The 21,689-nt window shown below is 63.8% G+C and overlaps 5 protein-coding genes across 10 annotated transcripts; 4 read left to right on the top strand and 1 right to left on the bottom strand.

Moving 5' to 3' along the window:
- The first annotated feature begins 12 nt into the window (after positions 1-12).
- Positions 13-2,827, top strand: LOC138111090 (acyl-coenzyme A amino acid N-acyltransferase 2-like). 3 transcript variants are annotated; one of them, XM_069016297.1, is made up of 4 exons: positions 13-182; positions 791-1,260; positions 1,695-1,897; positions 2,175-2,827. In XM_069016297.1, exons 2-4 carry the CDS (start codon positions 798-800, stop codon positions 2,760-2,762), a joined length of 1,254 nt encoding a protein of 417 aa, XP_068872398.1. In that variant the 5' UTR covers positions 13-182; positions 791-797; the 3' UTR covers positions 2,763-2,827. The 3 variants fall into 3 exon arrangements, with proteins under 3 accessions (XP_068872398.1, XP_068872399.1, XP_068872400.1); XM_069016298.1 differs by lacking the exon at positions 13-182 and adding an exon at positions 224-410; XM_069016299.1 differs by lacking the exon at positions 13-182 and adding an exon at positions 308-385.
- A 69-nt stretch (positions 2,828-2,896) lies between these two features.
- On the top strand, positions 2,897-8,151 carry ZP1 (zona pellucida glycoprotein 1). 4 transcript variants are annotated; one of them, XM_069016296.1, is made up of 12 exons: positions 2,897-4,065; positions 4,213-4,334; positions 4,408-5,881; positions 5,989-6,132; positions 6,222-6,406; positions 6,613-6,710; positions 6,865-6,992; positions 7,062-7,251; positions 7,330-7,480; positions 7,707-7,791; positions 7,874-7,995; positions 8,085-8,151. In XM_069016296.1, exons 1-11 carry the CDS (start codon positions 3,906-3,908, stop codon positions 7,990-7,992), a joined length of 2,856 nt encoding a protein of 951 aa, XP_068872397.1. In that variant the 5' UTR covers positions 2,897-3,905; the 3' UTR covers positions 7,993-7,995; positions 8,085-8,151. The 4 variants fall into 4 exon arrangements, with proteins under 4 accessions (XP_068872397.1, XP_068872395.1, XP_068872394.1 ...); XM_069016294.1 differs by having other exon boundaries at positions 4,159-4,334; XM_069016293.1 differs by having other exon boundaries at positions 6,865-7,251.
- Positions 8,152-8,290: 139 nt separating this feature from the next.
- PRPF19 (pre-mRNA processing factor 19) lies at positions 8,291-12,232 on the bottom strand. The gene is made up of 16 exons (XM_069016274.1): positions 12,142-12,232; positions 11,825-11,974; positions 11,505-11,581; positions 11,290-11,431; positions 11,133-11,206; positions 10,960-11,022; positions 10,832-10,873; positions 10,672-10,746; positions 10,473-10,548; positions 10,235-10,344; positions 9,938-10,093; positions 9,791-9,860; positions 9,451-9,536; positions 9,069-9,239; positions 8,839-8,944; positions 8,291-8,747 (listed from the first exon to the last, which is right to left on the bottom strand). The coding sequence occupies exons 1-16, from the start codon at positions 12,158-12,160 to the stop codon at positions 8,650-8,652; spliced, it is 1,515 nt and encodes a 504-aa protein (XP_068872375.1). The 5' UTR covers positions 12,161-12,232; the 3' UTR covers positions 8,291-8,649.
- TMEM109 (transmembrane protein 109) lies at positions 12,148-14,563 on the top strand. The gene is given in 5 exon segments (XM_069016291.1): positions 12,148-12,273; positions 12,276-12,526; positions 13,298-13,525; positions 13,612-13,714; positions 13,799-14,563. Coding segments are annotated over 5 exon segments (1,077 nt in total). The 5' UTR covers positions 12,148-12,149; the 3' UTR covers positions 14,170-14,563.
- A 461-nt stretch (positions 14,564-15,024) lies between these two features.
- TMEM132A (transmembrane protein 132A) lies at positions 15,025-21,355 on the top strand. The gene is given in 12 exon segments (XM_069016267.1): positions 15,025-15,220; positions 15,223-15,288; positions 16,057-16,265; positions 16,341-16,910; positions 16,987-17,342; positions 17,849-18,007; positions 18,084-18,276; positions 18,347-18,490; positions 18,563-18,765; positions 19,054-19,330; positions 19,529-19,720; positions 19,797-21,355. Coding segments are annotated over 12 exon segments (3,651 nt in total). The 3' UTR covers positions 20,883-21,355.
- Positions 21,356-21,689: the final 334 nt, after the last annotated feature.

The raw sequence follows: 21,689 nt of genomic DNA, 5'->3' as shown, positions 1-21,689 counted from the left end.
ATCAGGGGGTGCTACAGGGAAGGCGGGGACAGGCAGGAATTTCGGGGTGCGGCCGATGCCGGCCGGGCACGGGGTCATGAGGCAGGAGGGCTCTGCCCTCGCCCTTCCCGGGTTAATGATTTCCAAGGAATCTTTGAGCCTCTCCCTGTGCAGAGCCCACGGCCCAAGCTGTTCCTGGCAGGGTAAGAGAAGGGGAAGCTCAGGGCTTTGGGGGCCGATTTCCTGGTGGGACGGATGTGGGAGAACCGTGTGTCTCCTCCCAGGGCTGGATTTGGGCCAACATTCCCGTTCCCAGCCTGCTGTGCCTGCACGGAGAGGAGGGAGCGGGGTGCACTCGGGATTTTGGGGCTTGGATCCACACCCCGCTCCGGCCCCAGGGAGGAGGGTATCAGGAGACGGGGTGGGGGACGGTGGGTGCTGGGAATGCGGGGGCTGGGAAACACATGGAAAAGGGGTGTCCCGGCTGCCGGGTGAGCTTTGGAGCGGGGGTTTGGGGTCAGAGGGTGCGAGGTGGTAGGGAAGGGGGGGATACAGGGAAAAGGGAAGGAGGGACGGGGATCCCGGAAGGAGAGGACAAGGACCAGGAAAGAAGGGGCAGCGACGACGACGGGGTGGGGACACGGGAGGGAAGGGTAGGGACAGGGAAGGAGGGATGCCAGCAGGACTATCTGGACCACAAAGCCCATCCTGGGGGTCCCCCGTGAGGATCCCTGGCGACAGTCCCCTGCCGCCAGCCCCCTCCTGGGCGTGGCAATCCCTGTGGGACAGTCCGCGTGATTCCCGTTCCCAGGTGCACCATGGTGGAGGTGACAGTGACACCGCAGTCCTCGCTGGCCGACCGGCCGGTGCAGATCCGGGTGCGGGGACTGTCCCCATCCCAGCTTGTCACCCTCCGGGCATGGCTGAAGGACGAGCAGGGCGAGTGCTTCCAATCCCGCGCCTTTTTCCGCGCCGACGGAGCGGGAGAGGTGGATCCCGGGCTCCATGCCGCCCTGGGGGGCAGCTACTCCGGGGTCTGGCCCATGGGGCTCTTGTGGTTCCTGCAGCCTGACACCCTTTTCCGACGGCTGGTCAAGCGGGATGTGGCCGGCAGCCCCTTCCGCGTCCGGCTGGAGGTGTTTGATGGGCTCTCCCTGGGCCCGGATCCCAAGGAGCAGCCGCTGGCATCCTGCGAGGCCGAGCGCTGGTACGTGGGCCCCGGAGTGCAGCGGGTGCCCATCTGCGAGGGAAGGGTCCGCGGCGCCCTATTCCTGCCTCCTGGTGAGCATCGGGGAATTTCGGGATGTCAAAGCCTTGGGAGCCCTGGGATACCCAGCCACTGTTCCCTTGGGATACTGAGGCTTGGGACCCCTGGGGAACAACCTTGGGACTCCTGGGATGTTAAACCTTAGGATTCCTGGGTTGTCTGACATTGGGACCCCTGGGATAATGGACATCGGGACCCCTTGGTGCCCAGTCTTGGGATCCTTGGGATCCCAGATCTCAGGGTCTTGGGATGCCCAAAGTTGGGACCCCCAGGATACTGAACCTTGGGATCCCCAGGATGCCCGGCCTCAGGACCTGTAGAACACCCAACCCTGCACCCCCGAGATACTGAATCTTGTGGCCCCTGGGATGCCCAACCACAGAATCTCTGGGATGCAGGACAGCGCCGGTGGCTCCCCATCTCTGACATTCTCCCTGTCTTCCCACAGGTCCAGGCCCCTTCCCAGGCGTCATCGACCTGTTTGGGGGTGCAGGGGGGCTGATCGAGTTCCGGGCGGGGCTCTTGGCCAGCCGGGGCTTTGCCGTGCTGGCCCTCGCCTTCTTCGCCTACGATGACCTGCCCCGGGTCCTGGCCCAGCTGGACTTGGAATACTTTGAGGAAGCGGTGGAGCTGCTCCTCCAGCATCCCAAGGTGAGTCCTAGAGCGAGGAGAAAGGCACCTGTGAGCCCGGATGTGCTGGGGACTGGGGGCAACTTGGTGAGTGGGATGTCCAGGTGACCAGGGTTGTGTCCTGGGGTTGTCCCGAGCACCAGGAACATCACAGGGACTGGAGATATCCCAGTGAGTGGGATGTCCTGGTGACTGGAGCTATCCCATGAGGCCACCCTTGTCCTGGCACCAGGGATGTCCCAGTAAATTTATTATCCCTGTGTCTTATCCCAGCTGGCTCAGTTTCCTCTCGCTTCAGGTCCGAGGACCCGGCCTGGGCGTGGTGGGTGTCTCCAAAGGCGCAGAGGTGGCCTTGGCCATGGCTGCCTTCCTGCCACGGGTGGTGGCCACGGTGTGGATCAACGGCACGGCCTTCCTGCACGGAAACCCGCTGGTCTACAAGGAGCTCCGCATCCCTCCCATCCCCTACTACACCGAGCGCGTCCTGTTCACCGAGCTGGGAGCCATGGACAACTCGGCCATCTTCGCCGACCCCCGCGATCCCGCCTACCGCACCTCAGCCATCCCGGTGGAGAAGATCCAGGGAAAGGTCCTCTTTGTGGTGGGAGAGGCCGACCGCAGCTTCAACAGCAAGCTCTTCGCCGAGCTGGCCCTGGCGCGGATGCCACCGGAGAGCGGCCGGATCCTGTCCTATCCCGGCGCTGGGCACCTGATCGAACCCCCTGGATCCCCCCTGTGCAGCACCTCCAGCATCCGGGGCACCCCGAGGCCGGTGGCATGGGGGGGAGAGCCCCAGCCCCATGCCCGGGCCCAGGAGGATTCCTGGCGGGAGATCCTGCAGTTCTTGGAGCTCCAGCTGGGATCGGTTGCCGCCATGAAGTTGTGAGGGGTGAGGAAAAGGGGGTCAGTGTCACCGGGATTGTCACTGTGGGGAATAAAGTGTCACTGGAGGCTGCTGCCTGTGCTCCTGGGGGACGAAGGCTGCACAGATTTGGGAGATTCACTGGAGATGTGTGGGAGATTCACTGGAGATGTGTGGGAGATACATCATCTGGACCCATATACATATGCATTGGATACATATATCCTATATATTGGACACATGGGATATGTGTTGGGTATGTATCAGATATATATTGGACATGTATGTATAGGATATATATTGGATACCTATGGAACATATATAGGATACAGCTCAGACACATATTGGACATATATGGGGCACATATGGAACATCTGGTGGCCATGTATTGGCCCAGCTGTGTCTCTGGGGATGTACCATGCTCTCTGCGGCTGCCCTTGCTTCCCCAGGAGGTTTGAGGGAATCACATCCAGCCCCCGGCTCCTCACACCTTCCCACCGGGATCCCTGTGCCCCTGGGAGCTGGTATTACCCCATTCCCCCACCCAGGGCATGGGACAGGGAGTGGCCGTGACCAGCACTCCGGGAAGGGTGGGGAGGGGTTTAACAGTAAAGATAAATCCCAGGAGAGAAACTTGGGGAAAGGGAGGCGGAGGGAATGCCCACGGAGGACTTTGGATTCCCTGTGGCACTGCCAGCAGGGCACAGCCAGGGTGCAGCAGGGATTTGGGATGACTGACTGATTTCCTCAGACATCACTGGGGCCATGCCACTGTGTCCCCTGGTCCCATGGCTGTCCCAGGAGTGGCGTGTCCAGATGTCACTGCTGTCCCCACCGGCTCTGGGGTGTGGGCACACACCAGCCTTCTCCTTTGCCCCTGGATAACTTGATCCAGCTGGGCATCCCGCCCAGCACCAGCTCCGCTCCCTGTTCACCGGGACAGAGTCTCCAAGTGTGGGATAAGCTTGGTTTGTCCCTGGTCACCGTGACACAGCCACGGGAGGTGACCACAGGGCCGGGGCACCAAGGTCACCAGCGGCACGGGAGCGAGGAGCCCTGGGCAGAGCTCATCCCACGGGATCAGCTGATCCTGATCCCCCCCCGCATCCCAGCCATCCGGATATAAATCCACACCGCAGAGCCCCGTACTTCGGCCGTGCCACCGCCATGGGACAGAGCTGCTCCTTCCTCCTGCTCCTCTTCCTTCTGTCCCCGTGGCCCAGAGCCACTGTAGCGCTCCTTCAGTACCGGTACAACTGCGGAGAGTTGGGAATGCAGCTCCTGGTCTTCCCGCCCCACAGCCGCACCGTCCGCTTCAGGGTCCTGGGTGAGTGGGGGGACTCCCTGGGTCCCCTTGGGGTGCTGGATTTCCCTGGGATTCCCCTAAAACCAGAGTGTTCCATGGTGGTGGGATCCCAAGGAGATGAGCCCGACCTGGATGTGTCACTTCCCTGTGTCCACGGTGTCCCCCCAGACGAATTTGGCTCCCGCTTTGATGTGGCCAACTGCTCCATCTGCCTCCACTGGCTGAATTCCAGGGAGGATGGCTCCATCATCTTCTCCTCCGGCTACAAGGGCTGCCATGTCCTGTTCAAGGTGACTCTGCCGTCCCCTCCGCGGTCCCCTCCAGCGGGATGGGGGTGACTGTCCCTCGTGTCCCCCCCCACAGGAGAACCGCTATGTCCTGCGGGTGCAGCTGGAGGAGCTGCTGTCCAGCGGGATCCCGGTCACCTCCTACGAGGTCAACATGACCTGCCCCAAGCTAGGTGGCTCTGAGATGATCCCAAATGGAAACCGGGAGCGGGGCCGGGACAATGGACTCCTGATCTCCCACACTGGCCTCCTGCACCACATCTCCGAGTCCTCCCTCACCCTCGCAGAATCCCAGCTCTCATCCCGAGACCACTTGGAGCAGGTTCACACTGTGGGACAGCACCAGACCAATCCAGAGCTTCCCGGGATCTGGCACCATTCCAGTCCGGCTCACTCGGGGTTTCTGTCCCAGCCTGGTGGGGTTCGTCCTGTCACCCAAATCCAGGGAAGCTTCATCCACCCGGGAGTGCAGTCCCCACAGCCCGGGGGGCAGAGCCAGCCAGGGCTCCTTCGCCCAGTGCTTGTATCCCAAAACCATCCCAGTTTGGTGCACCCTGGGGGTCAGACCCAGCCAGGGCACCTGCGTCCAGGCTTTGTATCCCAAAGTCAGCCTGGGATGGTGCATCCTGGGGGTCAGAACCAACCAGGGATTCGCCCAGGGTCAGTATCCCATAATCAGCCTGGGATGGTGCATCCTGGGGGTCAGAACCAACCGGGGATTCGCCCGGGGTCAGTATCCCATAACCAGCCTGGGATGGTGCTTCCTGGGGGTCAGAACCAACCAGGGATTCGCCCAGGGTCAGTATCCCATAACCAGCCTGGGATGGTGCATCCTGGGGGTCAGAACCAACCAGGGACTCGCCCAGGGTCAGTATCCCATAACCAGCCTGGGATGGTGCATCCTGGGGGTCAGAACCAACCAGGGATTCGCCCAGGGTCAGTATCCCATAACCAGCCTGGGATGGTGCTTCCTGGGGGTCAGAATCAACCAGGGATTCGCCCAGGGTCAGTATCCCAAAGTCAGCCTGGGATGGTGCTTCCTGGGGGTCAGAACCAACCAGGAATTCGTCCAGGGTTTGGATCCCAAAACCAGCCTGGGGGTCAAAACCAACCAGGGCAACTTCGTCCAGGGTTCATATCCCAAAACCCTCCCAGGGGTCAAAACCAACCAGGGCTTCGCCCCGGGCTTGTATCCCACAGCCAGCCTGGCTTGATCCCCACTGGTGCCCAGACTCCAGCAGGATTCCTGCGCCCGGGAGCTCAGCCCTCAAACCAGCCAGGAATTTCTCGTCCCAGTCATCACTCCAACTCCCAAACCGGGCTCCAAGGCCATGCTGGGCTGCTCCATCCCGGCCATCCCAGCCCGGCTTTTGTGCGCCCAGGACTGCCGTCCTGGCCGGGTTTGTTCAGTCCTGGACTCCAGGCTCAGCCCCAGCCGGGCCTGGGCCGCCCAGGGCTGCAGCCGCAGCCTGGATTGCTGCATCCTGGGATTCACTCCCAGCCCACCCTGCTGCAGTCCACTGCGCTCTTCTACCCCTCAGCCGGGGCAGGTAAGGCGGGGAGATGGGATGGAGGGACGCCGGGACAATGGGAAACGGCCTCAAGGTGCTTTTCCAACCTAGATTCCATGCTGTGCCCCCTCTCTGCTTCCCTGCAGGCATGCAGCTGACACGGGAGCAGTGCCAGGTGCCGGTGGGCCGGATGGCGTGCGTGGCTCCACAGGGACGGGATGGATGCCTGCAGGCCGGATGCTGCTACGATGACATGGACCGTGCCACCCCCTGCTATTACGGGAATACCGGTAGGACACCCGGAGGCACATCCCAAAATCCCTCCCCGGCCCTGGGAGAGGGTGCTCAAGGGTGACGGAGCCTCTCTGTGGTGTCGCAGCCACCGTGCAGTGCCTGCTGGAGGGACACTTCGTCCTGGTGGTCCCGCGGGGAATGGTGGCCCCGCCATACAACCTGGACAGCGTGCGGCTGGCCAGCAGCCAGGCAGGCTGTGAGCCCCTCCATGTGTCCGAGGCCTTCGTCATGTTCCGCTTCCCGGTCACCCACTGCGGCACCACTGTCCAGGTAGGGTGGGAAAACCCCAAGCGCAGCCCAAGGTGGGCATGGTGGGGTCCTTTCAGGATAGAAGTGGCCCCCAGGATGCTCCCAGTCCCACATTTTCCCCCCTCCAAAACTTCAGGATAAAGAACTCACCCACACGCTGCCTCCTGCCTCAGATCCTGATCCATGTATCCCTCAGGATGTTTCCCATTCCTGTGTTCCCTGCACAGGTGATCGAGGACAAGCTGATCTATGAGAACCAGCTGATCTCCACCATCGACATCCAGGGATCCCCCCGCGGCTCCATCACCCGGGACAGCGTCTACATGTAAGGGAAAATCCGGGCGGAGAGCCCAGAGTCCCCCTTGGATCCACCCACTCCTCGCTCCGGCCACGTCCTTGGTGGTGTCCCCACAATTCGGGCTGAGGGGGCTGACGGAGGATTCGGGAGTCTCCCACTTTTCTCTCCCTCTTTTCCCCAGTCTCCGAGCTCGATGCATCTACAACGCCAGTGACCTCCTTCCCTTGGGAGTGGAGGTGGCCGTGCCCCCCACGGCCGCCCCCCTGGCCATGCCGGGCCCGCTGGGGCTCCAGCTGCGGATCGCCACCGGTCAGTGCTCCCTATCCCACTCCCTATCCCGCTCCCCATCCCGCTCAACCCCTCCCAACATTCCTGCAGACGAATCCTACAGCTCCTACCACCCTGTGGGTGATTTCCCCCTGGTGAGGGTGCTCCGGGACCCCATTTACGTGGAAGTCCGGCTGCTCCAGAAGACGGATCCCAATCTGGTGCTGGTGCTGCACCACTGCTGGGCCTCCCCCGGCTCCCACGCCACATCCCAGCCCCAGTGGCCCATCCTGGTGGAGGGGTGAGTGGAAAAGGACGGGAAGATGGAAGTGGGGGAGGGAGTATCACTGTGCTGACAGTGTCCTTGTTTCCTGCCCAGGTGTCCCTTCCAAGGGGACAACTACAGGACGCGGCTGATTCCCATGGGTCCGGCCTCTCCAGAGCTGCCCTTCCCGAGCCACTACCAGCGCTTTGTCATCTCCACCTTTGCCTTCGTGGAGACCTCTGGCATGGCTGTGCTGGAGGGGGAGGTGAGGGGGTCCCCCCCAGAATCCCTCCTTGTTGGGAATCCTTCAGTGTTGGGAATCCCCCATCCCAACACCTACCCCTGCTCCCAGGGTCATACCCTTTTGAGAAGCTCACACTGCTTTTGGGAGTACCTCAAGGTTTGGGGGTGCTTTTTGGGGGGTCCCTTGAAGCTTGTGGGGACCCTTTTTGGGGATCCCCAGGTGACGCTGGCATTCCCGTGGCTCCCAGGTGTACATCTCCTGCAGCGCTTCCGTGTGCCACCTGGCCCAGCCAGAGCCCTGCCGGCCCTCCTGCCAGCTGGGAGTGCCCTCACGTGAGTCTGGGAGCCTCCAGGGGTTTGGGGGGGAATTGCTGTGTGTCCCCCTCTTCCCAAGCCAACCTGCTGCTCCCCACAGGAGCACGGAGGTCTCCGGGGGACAGGAGCACAGGTGATGGCGTGGGGACAGTCACATCCCAGGGATGCATCATCTTTCCCGACGTTCCCAAGGGAGGGGGAACTCCGCAGAGAGGCTGAGGGGTGAGTGCCTTCTGCTCCCTAAAAACCCCTTCATCCCAAAACCCCCTTCCTCCCCTGAAGTTATCTCCTCCTCCTCTTCGTCCTCACAGCTCCTGCCTCTACCCAGATGCCGCTGCTCTCTCTGGGAAAGCTGGAAAAATAAACCAGTGCACAGCACGGCTCTAAGGGTGGTTTGTCCTTAGGAGGGGGGGAAAGTGGGTCCCTCATCCCCATTCCCCAACTGGAAGCAGCCACAGCCTCCCAAATCCCACCCTGCTACACCCCAGCCCTTCACAGGAGCCTCTTCCAGGTGGGATGACAGGGAATAATTCTTTATTTCCATACTGAAACTAAGTAACTGCTTACAAAACCTGCACAGTGCTCCCTTCCCTCCCTCCTTCCACACGTCCTGGCCTCAAACTTCCACCAGCACCAGGATTGGGGGTTTTTTGTCAAACCAGTTACAAGCACAAAACAATCTAAAGGCAGAAAACACACAGAATTGGGGAGAAAACTAAACAATAAACTCGTGGAGCCACAGGGAAGGTGATGTCCGACTTCCCCTGTGCCAACAGCTACAACAGAGGGGCTTAATCCCACTTGGATAATCCCACATGGATATTCCCACCCACCTCCCGCCCCACATCCCAAAAAATGCCAGCCCCACTTCTAGGGCTACAGGCTGTAGAACTTGAGGCTCCGATCCATGCCTGTGGAAGCGATGAACTTGGCGTGGTGGCCAAAGGCCACTCCCGTGGTCAGGCCGCTGTGCTCTGGGGACAGGAAACAATCCACGGTCACAACTCCGAGTGGATTTGTCCCATTCCCACCCCGGCCACTTCCATGATTCCCACAACCCCTCACCTGTGAAATGGAGGATCTCCGTCCACTGCTTGCAGATGTAGATCTGGACGTCGGTCCCGCCCAGTGCCAGGTAGGTCCCGCTCTGGTCGAAAATCAGGGATTTCACCTGCGGAGAAGAAGCACAACGAGGTGTTGGGAAAGCTCCAAACAGCCTTTTTTTGGGATGCCACAACCCCTGGAGTAGAGAGGCCGTGGAGGGAGGGAGGGAGGGAAAAAGGGACATCACCCACCTCAAAGTTGTTATCCAGCTGCAACGTCTTGAAGTTCTTGAGCTTCCTCAAATCCCAGAGCTTGACCGAGGAGTCGTCGGCTGCCGTGGCCAGGTAGTATCCGTTCTCGGAAAAGGCGATGCTGGTGATGGGGCCCGAGTGTCCCGGGAAGTTGGCCACGTTGGTGCGTTCCTGGGGATAAGGTGGGCAGAGGGAATCGCGGCACTGGAATGCGCCATCGTTCCCAACTGACCTGTGCGGTCACGGTGCCGCCAGCGGCTGCTCTGGAGCTGGAAGCTTGGCATTTTTGGAGAAAACTTCCAAAAACGTTCCTCAAAGTCCCGCTCCTTGGGACTGATCCCCAAACCACCCCCTGTTCCCATACATTCCCATTAGCTCTCACCTTCAGATCCCAGATCTTGATTTGGGAATCCATTGTTCCTGTCCCAAAAATGAGCCCATCCGGGTGGAACTGGGCACAGGTGAGAGCTGCGGAGACAGCCGGAGACTCAGAGGCTTGGGAAGACTGGGAGGGCTGGGAAGATTTGGAAGGCTGGGAAGGCTCAAGAGGGTTGATGAGGTTGGAAGAGTTGGGGGGAGTGGAAGGGTTGGGAAGACTCAGGAAGGTTGGGAAGACTCAGGAAGGTTAGGAAGGCTACCCATACACCCCCACAAAAGGAGTTCCCATGAACTCCAGGAGCCAAGGGATCCCCAGGATGGGGATAATCAACTCCAGGCCTTACCACATCCGGAACTCTCATCCGTCACCTTGGTGAGGACACGGCCCGTCTGGATATCCGAGAAAGCCCAGTACTGGGAGAGAGGAGGAGTGTTGGATACGGAAGGGCTGGGAAGCAGAGGTGGGATTGGTGGGAAGGTGAGGGATTCACCTGGTCATCCGAGGAGCTGAGCAGGTAATCACCCGTGGCGTGGAGGCTGAGCCCGGTCACAGAGCCCTCGTGGGCACGGACCACCTGGACACAGGAGGCGTTGGGAACGGACCAGATCCGGATCGTGGCGTCGGGAGAAGCTGAGAACACCAAGTCCTACAGCAGGACAACATGGGAAGAAGGTTCACATGGGAAGAATTCTGCTCTCCCAGAGCTCCCGATGGGAGATTCCACCAAAGAACGGTGCCAACATCCAAATTTGAGGCATCTTGGAAATGAGGGAAGAGCCGGGTGCACCTGGGATGGGTGGAAGACGACGCTGGTGACCTTCTTGGTGTGGCCCTTGAGCGTGGCCAGGATCTGCTCCGAGCTCTTGTCGAACACGATGACGTTTTTGTCGGCCCCACCTGGAAAACCGAGCGGGAAGCGTTGGGATGGGAGTGTGGGGCCAACCCACAAATCCTCTTCAAATTCCTGGTAACAAAGGGAAGGAGACCCACTCCCAGGTGGGAAATCCCCAGGAAAGGTCCCTTACCAGTGAGGATCTTGTTGGTGTCGGAAGGACACAGATCCAAGGCAAGAATTCCCGGGATGCTGGCGCTGTGCAGCCCCTGTGTGAGGGAGGAGCACACCACGTTAACGCCACCGGCAGGAAAATGTTCCCAGAGGGAATTGAGAGGGAATTCCCAGCTCCATGGGAGAGTTTTCCAGTCCTTTCCCATCCAGGCACTCACCACGTGCGAGGCCACCTGCCGGTACTTGCTGAGCTCCTCCGGCTTCACCAGCTCCTCCGGGACCGTCTTGCCCCTCTGGAAAAAACAGGGATAAACGTCAGCCTTTGCTGGAGCACGGCACATCCCGGCTCCCACGGAATCCTTGGAGAAGGGCACTCACCTTCTTACGCTCCGTGGTCAGCACCGTCGCCTTGTCTTGGAGCTGGAAAACAAGCAGAGGGTGAGCATGGACCAGGAATTCCACCATGGGAAGGTGGCAAGAGGGACACATGGAAGATCCCCCCTTACCTTCTGGATGATCTCCGGGGTCATTCCTGCCAGCTCTCCCAGATCCATGGCCTCGCCAGCGCCCTGTGAGGTATGGAGAGACAGGGAATGCGGAGAGGGAATTGGGGCACAACGAGTGGGAAAAGGGTTGGGAAGGAGCAGGACAAGGGCCGGGATGGGGAGCAGGGACTCACAGCCACGTTGGGCTGAGCCGATGGCACCGCCTGGGGCACGATGAGCCCGGCCTGAGGCTTCAGCGTGGCCAGAGCTGCAAAGACACAAGTTTAAGGGGAAACTGGCATAAAGCACTTCCCAGCGCCCCTTCCCGGGAATGCCACGCGTCCCTGTCACCTTCTCTGGCGGCAGTGACCTCCTTGGTGAGGCGGGCGATGACCCTGCAGGCGGCATCGTGCTGGTACAGGGCGTGGGACAGCTCCTGGCGCGTGGTCTGCAGCTGCTGCCGCAGCGTGAAGCTGTGCAGCATCACGGCATCCTGCCGGGAAGCACCGGAGTCAGCCGGGGAACGCCGGGAGCCCAGCCCCGCACCACGCCCCCCCGGCACTCACCCACTCGTCCTGCAGGGCTTTCAGGATGGCCGGGATGCTGGTGGCCGAGGGGGGTTTGGGGCGGATCGGGTGCGCGACTGGAAGAAGGGCGGGCACATCATCCATGGCCTCGATCTCCCTCTGGATCCCCGCGCTCCCACCCCCCCTGCCTTTATCCCTCCCTTTCCCAACCTCCACAGCGGAGTTCGGCATCTCACGGCCACCCTCAGCAAACCCCAAAACACCTCGGGCACCGCCGTTCCCGACCCCGGAGCCGCTTCCGCCGGGAGTGCCGCTGTTCCCGGGAGCACCGTTCCCATTCCCCATCCCGCCCCCGGCACCTTTGATGTCGATGAGCTGCTCCTCGGACAGGGGCTGGTTGTTCACGGGGTCGGTGCCGTTCTCCGCGATGTATTTCTCGATCAGCCGCCGCTCGTACACGTGGTTGGACACCGGCGACACGCACGGGTGCTCCGGGACCTCGTTGGAAACTGCCGGGTAAAACGGAGGGATGGGATGGGACGGGAGCGGGGCTTTGGGAACGCCCTGCCCGGTGATCCCCCGGTGACCCCGGCTGTCCCCGCCCCGCAGACCGGGGGCCCCCATTCATTAACGACCCCCCCCCCCTCCCGCGGCCGCTCTCTCTCTCCGCACTCACTGGAGCAGATGAGCGCCATGGCGGAGGCCGGGCGGTCGCGGCGCTCCGGTTACGGCCCCGCTGCCCTTCCGAGGCTGTTTCCGGTTCTCCTTTCCGGTCCGGGGTCCCGGTTCCGGTTCCGGTTGGCGCGCGCGGCCCCCCCCGCGCCGCTCCCGAGCGCTCACGCGGGCCCCGCCGCCGCCGCCGGAACCGGAAGCGCTCCCGGCATCCCCCGCGCTCCCCCCGCCGGCGGGAACGGCGCCTCCCGGCGTGCACCGCGCGCCGCCGCCCGCCTCCGGGTGTTGCCATGGTGACCGCGTTCCCGGCATGCACCGCGGCGGCCCCGGGGACTACAGCTCCCGGCGTGCCCCGCGGCGGAGCCGAGGGAAGCCCCGGTGAGGGGGGGGTCGGGGGGGACCCCGGGGTGGGGGGTGGAATTCGGGGAAAATCGGGGGGAAATCGGGGAAAACCTGGGGAAAATGGAGAGAAAAATGGGCGGGGGCGGTCCGGGGGGGGGGATAGGCGGGGTGGGGGAGCTGCGGTGGGGGTTCCTGGGGGAATCGGGGGGATCCTGAGGGGTTGGGGGGGGGACTGTGGGAGGTGGGTACAGGGGGGACTTGGGGGATTCTGAGGGGATCAGGGGGATCCTGGAGACCGGGGAGATGTGGGTGGGGTGCGCTCAGAGGGATTTGGGGATCCAGGAGGGATTGGAAGGATCATGGGGGGATTGTGGGGATCGTGAAGGGTGGAGAGCCCTAAGGGCGGCCGGGCACAGGGGGGGATCAGGCGTTTCATGGGGATGGGGGGAGCTGGGAGGGGCTGGGCACAGAGGGGTTGGGGGGATCCCCAGAGGGGACTGGGGAAGAGTGGGGAGCTCGGGGGCTCTCAGGGGTGGTAGTGGTGGCTGTGTCCCATCCCGGAGCGCCCCGCTCCCTCCTTTGGGAAGGGGTGCCCCCCCTTCCCAGCCAGGCCCGGTGCCCTTGGCCATGTCCCCGCTGGCTCTTGTCTATCCCAAAAATAGCCAGGACACCCAGGCCTGTGCTGAGGGGGGGGTGGAACTGGGCTGTGTGGCCTCCACCCTCCCCTCCCGCTGGGGGGACCCCCAAACCAGCAAGCGGACCCCCAAACCAGCAGGGTTTCCGCCTCCCAGCACCCCCAGCTCTCCCTCTCCCCACAGATCCCAGGACCCAGGATGGGGAGTGCTGTGGGGCACCAGGCCCTGCTGGCCCTGCTACTGTGGATCCCATTCCTCATGGGATCAGCGGGGGACGGAGCCAAGGATGGCCAGGAGGGGTTCCGGGGACACGCCGTCACCTCCAATGACCTGCTGCTCCGGCTGGGAAGATCTGCTTGGGACACCCTGGAAAACTGGGTGGGACCCCAGCCCCTGCGGATGGTGGCAGAGGTGGGATCCTGATTCCCAAACCTTCCCTGGGACATGGGGGTCTACGCCCTCTTTTCCCACTCCCTTATCCACATCTTTCTCCGCAGAGCCTCTCCGCTATCCTCTGGATCGTTTCCTCCGGGATCTCGGCAGCCCTGACCACGCTCTGTGGGATCCTGGGTGATCTCCTGGCCGCTTTCAGCATCAACGGTGAGTGGGGTTCACCCCGTGGGACAGCTCCCGCCCCCATTCCCGGTTCCACTGCCGCCACTGACTCCCAGATCCCATTCCCAGGCCACCGGCTGGTCCGAGCGGCGGCGCTGGCTCCCGGAGAAGTGCAGAGGGTGCTCCTGTGGGCAGTGGCCGCCCTGGTGGGATCCTGGGTGCTGTCCCAGCTCCGAGGGCTGCTGCTCCCGCTGCTCCGTGGGGTGAAGGTTTTCCTTTTCCTCGGAGCCTTCCTGCATGTGGCCACTTCCCAAGAGAGCCCCACGGTGCAGGCGGGAATGCTGCTAGGCCTGTGGGTGCTCTATGCCCTGCTGGGCAGCCTGGTGGCATCCCCGGATCCCAGCTCCCGGCTGGATGCGGCTGTGCGGAGCCTGGAGTGGAAGGTGGAGGAGCTGCGGCGGCGCCAGAAATTCGGGGGGCCCCGGAACCGAGAGGATTGAGCTCCCCTAAAGCTCTCCCAAAGCTTGGCTCCGTTATCCCAAGCATCCCAAGCATGTGTCCCCCCGCACCCCCTCCTCTGCTTCCCAGTTCTCCCAGGGGTCCTGGGAGCCCCCGATCCCTCTGGGAGCACCCCAAAATCGGGGGCTGTGCCTCACCACAAGTGCCTTCACCCCAAAAGCCCCCACGAGCCTCAAATCCAGGAGAAGAGCTCCCATGTTCCCTGCTCGCTGGGGATGTTGTCCCAGCCCAGCCGGCTAGGGGTGCAGAGGGGATCCCATTCTCCATCCCGGGGCCTCTGCTCGTTTTAGGGTCCCCCCACTGTCAGGTTTTGGGTTTTAAGCTGCTTTTTAAACGGTTTTGATAACGTGGTTTGGAATAAAGACGGATTTATCCGGCCCAGCCCCCTTGCTTTCCCATGGGAAGGGGGTCAGGCTCAGAGCTGGCCCCCTCAGTCCATTTGGGGGTGGGAAAGGAGGAGGAGGAAGAGGAGGAGAAGGAGGGTGGTTTATCCATGCCAGGGTCCCACGGGCCTCCAGCTGTTCCTGCTGTGCTTCCCGCTCACTCTGTGCCCCTGGCCATGGATGTCCTCATCCTTCCCATGTCCCCAGTACCCCGGTGGAACAGGGGGAAGAATTCCCACCCTCCTGCCCAGCTCCGGCGGTCTCTGTGTGGCCTGGGGTGTCTGGTGCTGGGTGGGGATGGGAATGGGGTGAGGAGCAGGGATAGGGATGGGGAATGGTGTGAGGATGGGGATAGGAAGTGGGATGAGGATGGGGCTGGGGCGCAGGGCTGGGAATGGGGAGCGAGGTGAGATGAGGAGGGGCAGCAGGGCTGGGAATGGGGAACGGGGTGGGATGTGCCTCGGGCTGTGGAGCAGGAGCCGGAGCGCCGGGCACGGCCGGGCTTTAGGACCCGGCGGGACGAGGCGGCGCCGGTGCCGGTCCCGCCCCGGCCCCATTGTCTGGGCGCGGGGGCGGAGGGACGGGAGGCACCACCGGAGCGACGGGAGGCACCGGCGGCACCGGCACCGGCGGCACCGGCGGACGGACCGAGCCCCCCGGCCATGGCTCCGGCGCCCCGGCTGGCGCTGCTGGCCGCCGCCCTGCTCTGCCGCCTGGGTAAGTGGGAACGGCACCGGGAATAGCACCGGGAACGGGTACGGCACCGGCCCCGCTCCGCACCCCCCCCGCCGTCCTGCTGGGATCCGTTCCCGCGCGGTTCCGCGACCCGGCTCGATTCTCCGCTTTCCCCGCGTTCGGGGTCCTTCCATTCCGCCGGGATCTGCTCCCGCCGGGATCCCGGGAGTCGGGGCGACCTCACCCCCCCCCTTCTCCTTCCCCGCGTTCTCCGGGATCCGCGCCCCCTCCACCGCCTGGGATCCCGAGGGGGTCACCCGGGGAACGTGGGATCCGCTGGGATCTCGAGGGGGGAGGAGTCTCCCCACAATCCCCACGGGAACCCGCCGCCCGAGGGACTCCCGTTCCCCCCGGATCCCGGGATCTGCCTCGCCTCTCCCCGCACACCTGATCGCCCAGGTGGGATCAGTTCCCAGCCGTGAGGAAGCGCTGCCCGGGCATCCAGGTGGGATCTGCTCCCGGTGATGAGGGATCCCTTTGATCTGGGCACCACGAGCCTGGATCCCACCCTGCAGGACGCGGTTCCAACCCTCTCCCCACATTCCCGCAGGGAACAGCCGGGGCTGGGAGAACTTAGTGGCCCCCCCAGTCCTGACACAGGGATGGGGTGACCTCAGAATGGGGTGGCCCAGGAAAGGGGGTCACCCTGTGTGTGCCACAAAGGTGGGCACAAAGACCCCCACTTGCCACCCCAGCGCACCCCATTCCCGCTGTGTCCCTGCGGGATGTGGCACATCCTTGTCCTTGCAGTGAGGGGTGATGGGGACCCCCCGGATCCCGTGTTCCTGCCGGCGGAGCTGGAGGTCCTTGGGGTGCCCGAGTCCTACCGGCTGCAGAGGGTGGATCAGGATGTGGCCCCCAACTCTTCCCTGCACACCCGCTCCGAGACATTCCTGCTGCTCCGTGCCGGATCCCAGCCCCTGGTCCAGGCCACCTACCCCCCGTTCAGCACCCGCCAGGTAACCGGGACCCCTGTGACCCCTGGGCCACTCCAGGGTGTCCCAGGCCCCGCCACCATCCCGGTGTCCTTGCAGGAGGTGCCCATGGAGAGCGCCCCTGGCTCGGCAGCCTGGGCCATCCGTGCCGTGTCCCTGGAGAGCTCCGTGTCCCCCGCCGAGCCCGTGGCCCGCGTCCTCTTCCATCTGCAGGGGCCTGACTGGATGCCCGGGAAGCGGGATCACGCCGGGGTCTGGGATCATCCCAAGGACTGGGACCACCCTGAGGTCCGGGACCACCCTGGGGGCCAGGGTCACCCCAGGGACTGGGATCATCCCAGGGAGCAGGACCACCCTGGGGTCCGCAATCACCCTAGGAACCGGGATCACCCTGGGGATCATGACCACCCCAGGGACCAGGACCACCCTGAGCAGCGGGACCACCATGGAGTCCAGGATCACTCCAAAGACCGGCACCACCCTGGTATCCACAATCACCCCAAGAACTGGGACCACCCCAAGGACCGGGACCACCCTGTGCAGCAAGACCACCCTGAGAACTGGGATGCCCCAAGGGATTGGGATCACTCCAGAGCTCGGGATCTCCCCTGCGTCACCCTCCATGCCCACCAGCGCGGGCGGGTGGCCCGGGGGACGTGTCACCTGCAGGTCAGTGCCACCCTGGGGACCTTGGGGACCCGCAGCTCCCCCCCACCCTAATCCCGGGATCCCCTCTCTCCTCCAGGCCCCGCTGGGCGTGTGCGTAGTGGAGCTGGAGATCCCTCCACGCTGGTTCTCCCCTGGATCTCTCCATTCCCACCGGAGCCACCGGCGAGATTCCGACTCCGCGGAGCCTCCGGAGCGCCCGGAACCAGCTGAGCTGCGCTACAGCGTGGGGGAGTGCGGGGACCGGGAGCGGGAGGCTCCCAGATTGCTGGGAATGCTGGAGCTGCGGGTGGGAGAGCCGGAGCGGCAGCAGGAGGTGCGGCTGGACGAGAAGGTGCTGCTGCGTGTCCCCAGTGTCCCCCTGCGGCCCGGGCAGCGCTTCACGGCCAGCATCGCCCTGCGCCACAACTTCACCGCCGACAGCCTGACCCTGCGGTGAGAGCGGGGACAATGGGGACACCGGGACAGTGGGGGAACCTGTGTGGCAGTGTGTGGCATGGTGTGACTGTGAGTGACACTGTGTGGCAGTGTGTGACATTGTGTGGCAGTATGTGGCTGTGAGTGACACCATGTGACTGTAAGTGACACTGTGTGGCAGTGTGTGACATTATGTGGCAGTGTGTGGCAGTATGTGACACTATGTGACAACATTTGGCACCATGTGACACTGAGTGATATTGTGTGACAGCATCTGACAGTGTGTAATGCCATCAGACCCTGTGTGGCATTTTGTGACATTGTGTGACACTATTTGGCACCATCTCACAGTATCAGACACGGTGTGACACTGTGTGACTGTGAGTGACACTGTGGGGCACCATCTGACACTGTGTGACATTTTGGGGCACTGTGTGACACCATCTGACACTGTGTGACAGCATGTGACACTATGTGACACTGTGTGACTGAGTGACACCCTGGGACGCCGTGTGTCCCTGCAGGATCAAGGCCAAGAAGGGCCTGCAGGTGCTCTCTGTGCGCCCCGCAATTCCCAGCGCCTGGAGCGCGCACCTGGAGCGTTCCCGTGGTCCCAAGCACTCCACGGCCGTGGTGACGTGCCGGCGGCTCGGGGACATCCCTGCCATCCCCGACAGCTCCAGGTAGGGAATATCCCAGCACCCCAATCCCGGCGGGAATTGCGGGTTGCTCCACCCTGATCCCGGTGCGCTGCCGCAGGGTGTCTGAGCCGGCCGCGTTCCTGCACCTGGATGTGGCTGTGGAAAATGGGACGGGGGGGCTGGCGCCAGCACGGCCCCTCACGTGGCAGGTGGAGTATCCTGGCCAGGATCCTGAGGCGCAGAAGGACAAACTGGTCTGGGAAATCCAGGTGTCGGAGCGGGACATCCGTGCCCTCGTCCCGCTGGTGCAGGTGGGTGCCCCCATCCCGTTCCGGCCCTCCATCCCGTGGGAAGCGCCCGCTCATCCCGCCATGCTTCCAGGAGCTGGAGATCCTGAACACGGCGCCGCTGACCGGGATCCCCCGCGTTATCCCGGTGAAATTGGTGGCTGTGGAAGCGGGGGGTGGAGTGTCTGAGCTCACGGATCCCGTGGGATGCGAATCCGCTGACAAGCAGGTGCTGCAGGTGAGTCCTGCTGTCCCCTCGTTATCCCACCTCACCTGGGAGATTCCTATGGAATTCCATGTGCCCTTGCAGGTGTCGGATTCCTGCGACCTGGTGTTCGTGGGGGGCAAGGAGAGCCGGGGGGCGCGGGGGGCCCGCGTGGATTTCTGGGCGCGCCGGCTGCGGGCGGAGCTGAGCTTCTCCGTCTGGGCTCCACTGCTCCCGCTCCGTGTCCAGCTGGGAGATCCTGTCCTGGAGCAGCTCCGCGGCTGGAGACTGCCTGGGGGGCCTGACAGGTGAGGCCTGCGGAATGGGATGGTGGGAAAAGGGGGAGACAGGAATGGGGCTGAGAGCTGACGTGTGGGGATGCATTGCTGAGTCCCCATCTACTCCTGTGTCCCGGGATTCCCGTCACCCTTTCCTGGAACCCTTGTCACCCTGTGCCATGATCTTCTGCCCTGGGATCCCTGTTTCCCTGTCCTGAGACTCCTGTCACCCTGTCCTACAATCCCTGTTCCCCTGCCCCTTGGTGACACTTGTCACCCCATCCTGGGACTCTTGTCACCCTGTCCTGCTGTCCCCAGTGGCACGGTGGAGTCCGAGGACCCCGCGGAGGAGCCGGAGCGGCGGGCGCGGGGCTGCCGGCCCCAGTTCCAGCGCACGGGGCTCCGTGTCCTGGCGCACTTCGTGGCCCACCCTCTGGATGGTGGCCGTCACCTGTCCTACCTGCCTGGCCCCGAGTGGCTCCTGGATGTCACCCACCTGGTGGCCACCCGGACCCGTGTCCAGGACCCACGCGTGGCCTCGCTGGAAGAGGGGGCCGTGGTGGTGGGCCGGGAGCCCGGAGTAACCTCTGTGGAGGTAAAGGGGGTTGTTTGTGGGAATTTAGGGAGTTCTGGGGGTGTGGAAAGGTTGCAGGGATGGAGTTGGGGGGCTGGGAATGATCCCAGAGGGAGCTGGGCAGGATACAGAGGGGGAGGGAACTGAGGGGCTGGGACAGGATGGGAAGGGGACACAGTGGCCATGAGGAACGTTGGGGGACTCACAAGGTGCTTCCAGGTGCGCTCCCCGCTCTCCGACTCCATCTTGGGGGAGCAGACGCTGGTGGTGTCCGAGGAGAAGGTGACGGTGACAGAGCTCCGTGCCCAGGTGGTGGCCGGGCTCTCCTTATCCCTACGGACACAGCTGGATCATCCTGGCATGGTCACCGCCACCGCCCTGGGGACGCCCACGCTGCGGGTCCTGAAGCAGGTGAGACGGGTGGGGGATCCCCCCGGTGTCCCTGGTGTCCCCCAAACCTCTGCCATCCCGCTTGTCATCCCGCCAGGAAGCCACGCTGTCCGTCTGGCTCTCCTTCTCCGACCGCACGCTGGCCCCACTGGAGCTCTACGGGTGGCACGACGTGGCCTTGACCGTGACGTCCCTCGACCGTGCCATCGCCACCGTCAGGGGGTCCCCTGGGGTCCCCGCTGCCCACCCCTGGGTGGTGGCCGAGGGGCCGGGCCGGGGGGCCCTGCTCCAGCTCAGCCTGCACCCCCCGGATCCGTGCCGGCGTGGCCGGCACCGCGCGGCCGCCCTGGCCACTGGCACTGCCTGGCTCGAGGTGGGGGTCCCCTCTCCCGGGAGCCCCCGGCCCTTCCCGCGGGCTGAGGGCGCCATGTCCGGGGAAGCGGTGACCGTGGGACGGAGGGACCCCGCGGGCGTGGGGCCGGCGGCCACCAAGCTCCAGGGGTCTTCCTCCGAGGAAGACGAGGAGGAAGGCTACGGACGCAACCGCGCCGGCATGGAAGAGGAGGAGGAGGAGGAGGAGGAGGAGGAGATGGTGAAGGCTCCGGAGCGGGTGACCGACCTGGAAATCGGGATGTATGTGCTCCTGGGAGTCTTCTGCCTCGCCATTTTCATCTTCCTCGTCAACTGCATCTTCTTCGTGCTCCGCTACCAGCAGAAGGAGCTGCCCGAGCCGGGTGGGGCCCCCTCGGCCCCACAACCCCACAACTGGGTCTGGCTGGGCACTGACCAGGAAGAGCTGAGCCGGCAGCTGGATCGGCAGCAGATGGATCGGCCGCAGCTGGATCGCCGGCAGCCGGAACCCCCGGCACCCCCGGGCCCCCCCTGCGGCTGCGGGGGTCCCCCGGGCTCCGGCGAGGACGGCGCTCCCCCCGGCTCCCCGGCTCCCGGAGCGCCGCCGCCCCGCAAGGAGGGATCGGCTCCGGGCGGCGGCCGCAGGAAGCGGGTGGAGTTTGTCACCTTCGGTCCCCCCCGCGTCCCCGAGGAGCCCCCCGCGGCCGCCCCCCACGTCCAGTCCATCCTGGTGGCCAGCGAGGACGACATCCGCTGGGTGTGCGAGGACATGGGGCTGCGGGATCCCGAGGAGCTCCGGAGCTACATGGAGAGGATCCGCGGCAGCTCCTGACCCCAAGGGGGTGACTCCCGGACCCCCCCAATTCCCGGGCAAACCAGTAAGGGCCCGACCTCCTCCCCGTGCCGCGCTGGGGGGACACCGACCCCCCTTCCCAGCGGGATGTGCCGGGGACCACTGGTGGCCTCCTGGGACCGCCCCGAGGCGCCCACAGAAGGTGAGGGGGAGGGGGGGGTCTCCCAGCCCCGTCCTTGCGGGATCCCGGCGGCACCGGGGAGGAATTTGGGATGCTCTTACTGCTTTGGGTCTCATTGCGACATGGTGTTCATAGTGGTGATGATGATGGTGGTGATGATTCCTGTGGTCTGATCCCGGGGAGGATCCTGTATCCCCCCCACCTTCACCCCGGCCACCCATCCGTTTTGTACACATTTTTTTACCGGGAACGCCCGGGAAGGGGCTGCCAGGGACTGGTATTTATGGAAAATTTTTAATTCTGACGTTGTTACAAAAATAAAGTATTTAAAAAAAAAAAATTGGCAGTCCCCCCCCACCCCGTGCTGTCTCCTCTGATCCCGACACCAGGTCCCACCCTGCCCCCGTGGCAGTGCCAGGCTCCCGGGAATGGGTACATGCCCTTGACCTTGGCTCCACGTGGGAGCTGGTCACGGGATTGGATCCAGGACTGGGCCTGGCCCTGGCCCAGCCGGGGTCACCTTGGGATAAGGGATCTCCTTCCTCCCTCTCCTGCCATCCTCCTCCTCCACCTTTCCAGCCCCAACACCAGCCCCGACATTCCCAAATGTCCCCTCAGCAACTGGAATTGGCCAGCACATCCCTTTATTTAGGGGTGCCATGGGG

This window comes from Aphelocoma coerulescens, chromosome 5, assembly GCF_041296385.1.
Source record: "Aphelocoma coerulescens isolate FSJ_1873_10779 chromosome 5, UR_Acoe_1.0, whole genome shotgun sequence".
Lineage (NCBI taxonomy): Eukaryota > Metazoa > Chordata > Aves > Passeriformes > Corvidae > Aphelocoma > Aphelocoma coerulescens.
The sequence above is the reverse complement of the archived record's forward strand: the minus strand, read 5'-3'. Positions and strand labels throughout refer to the sequence as shown.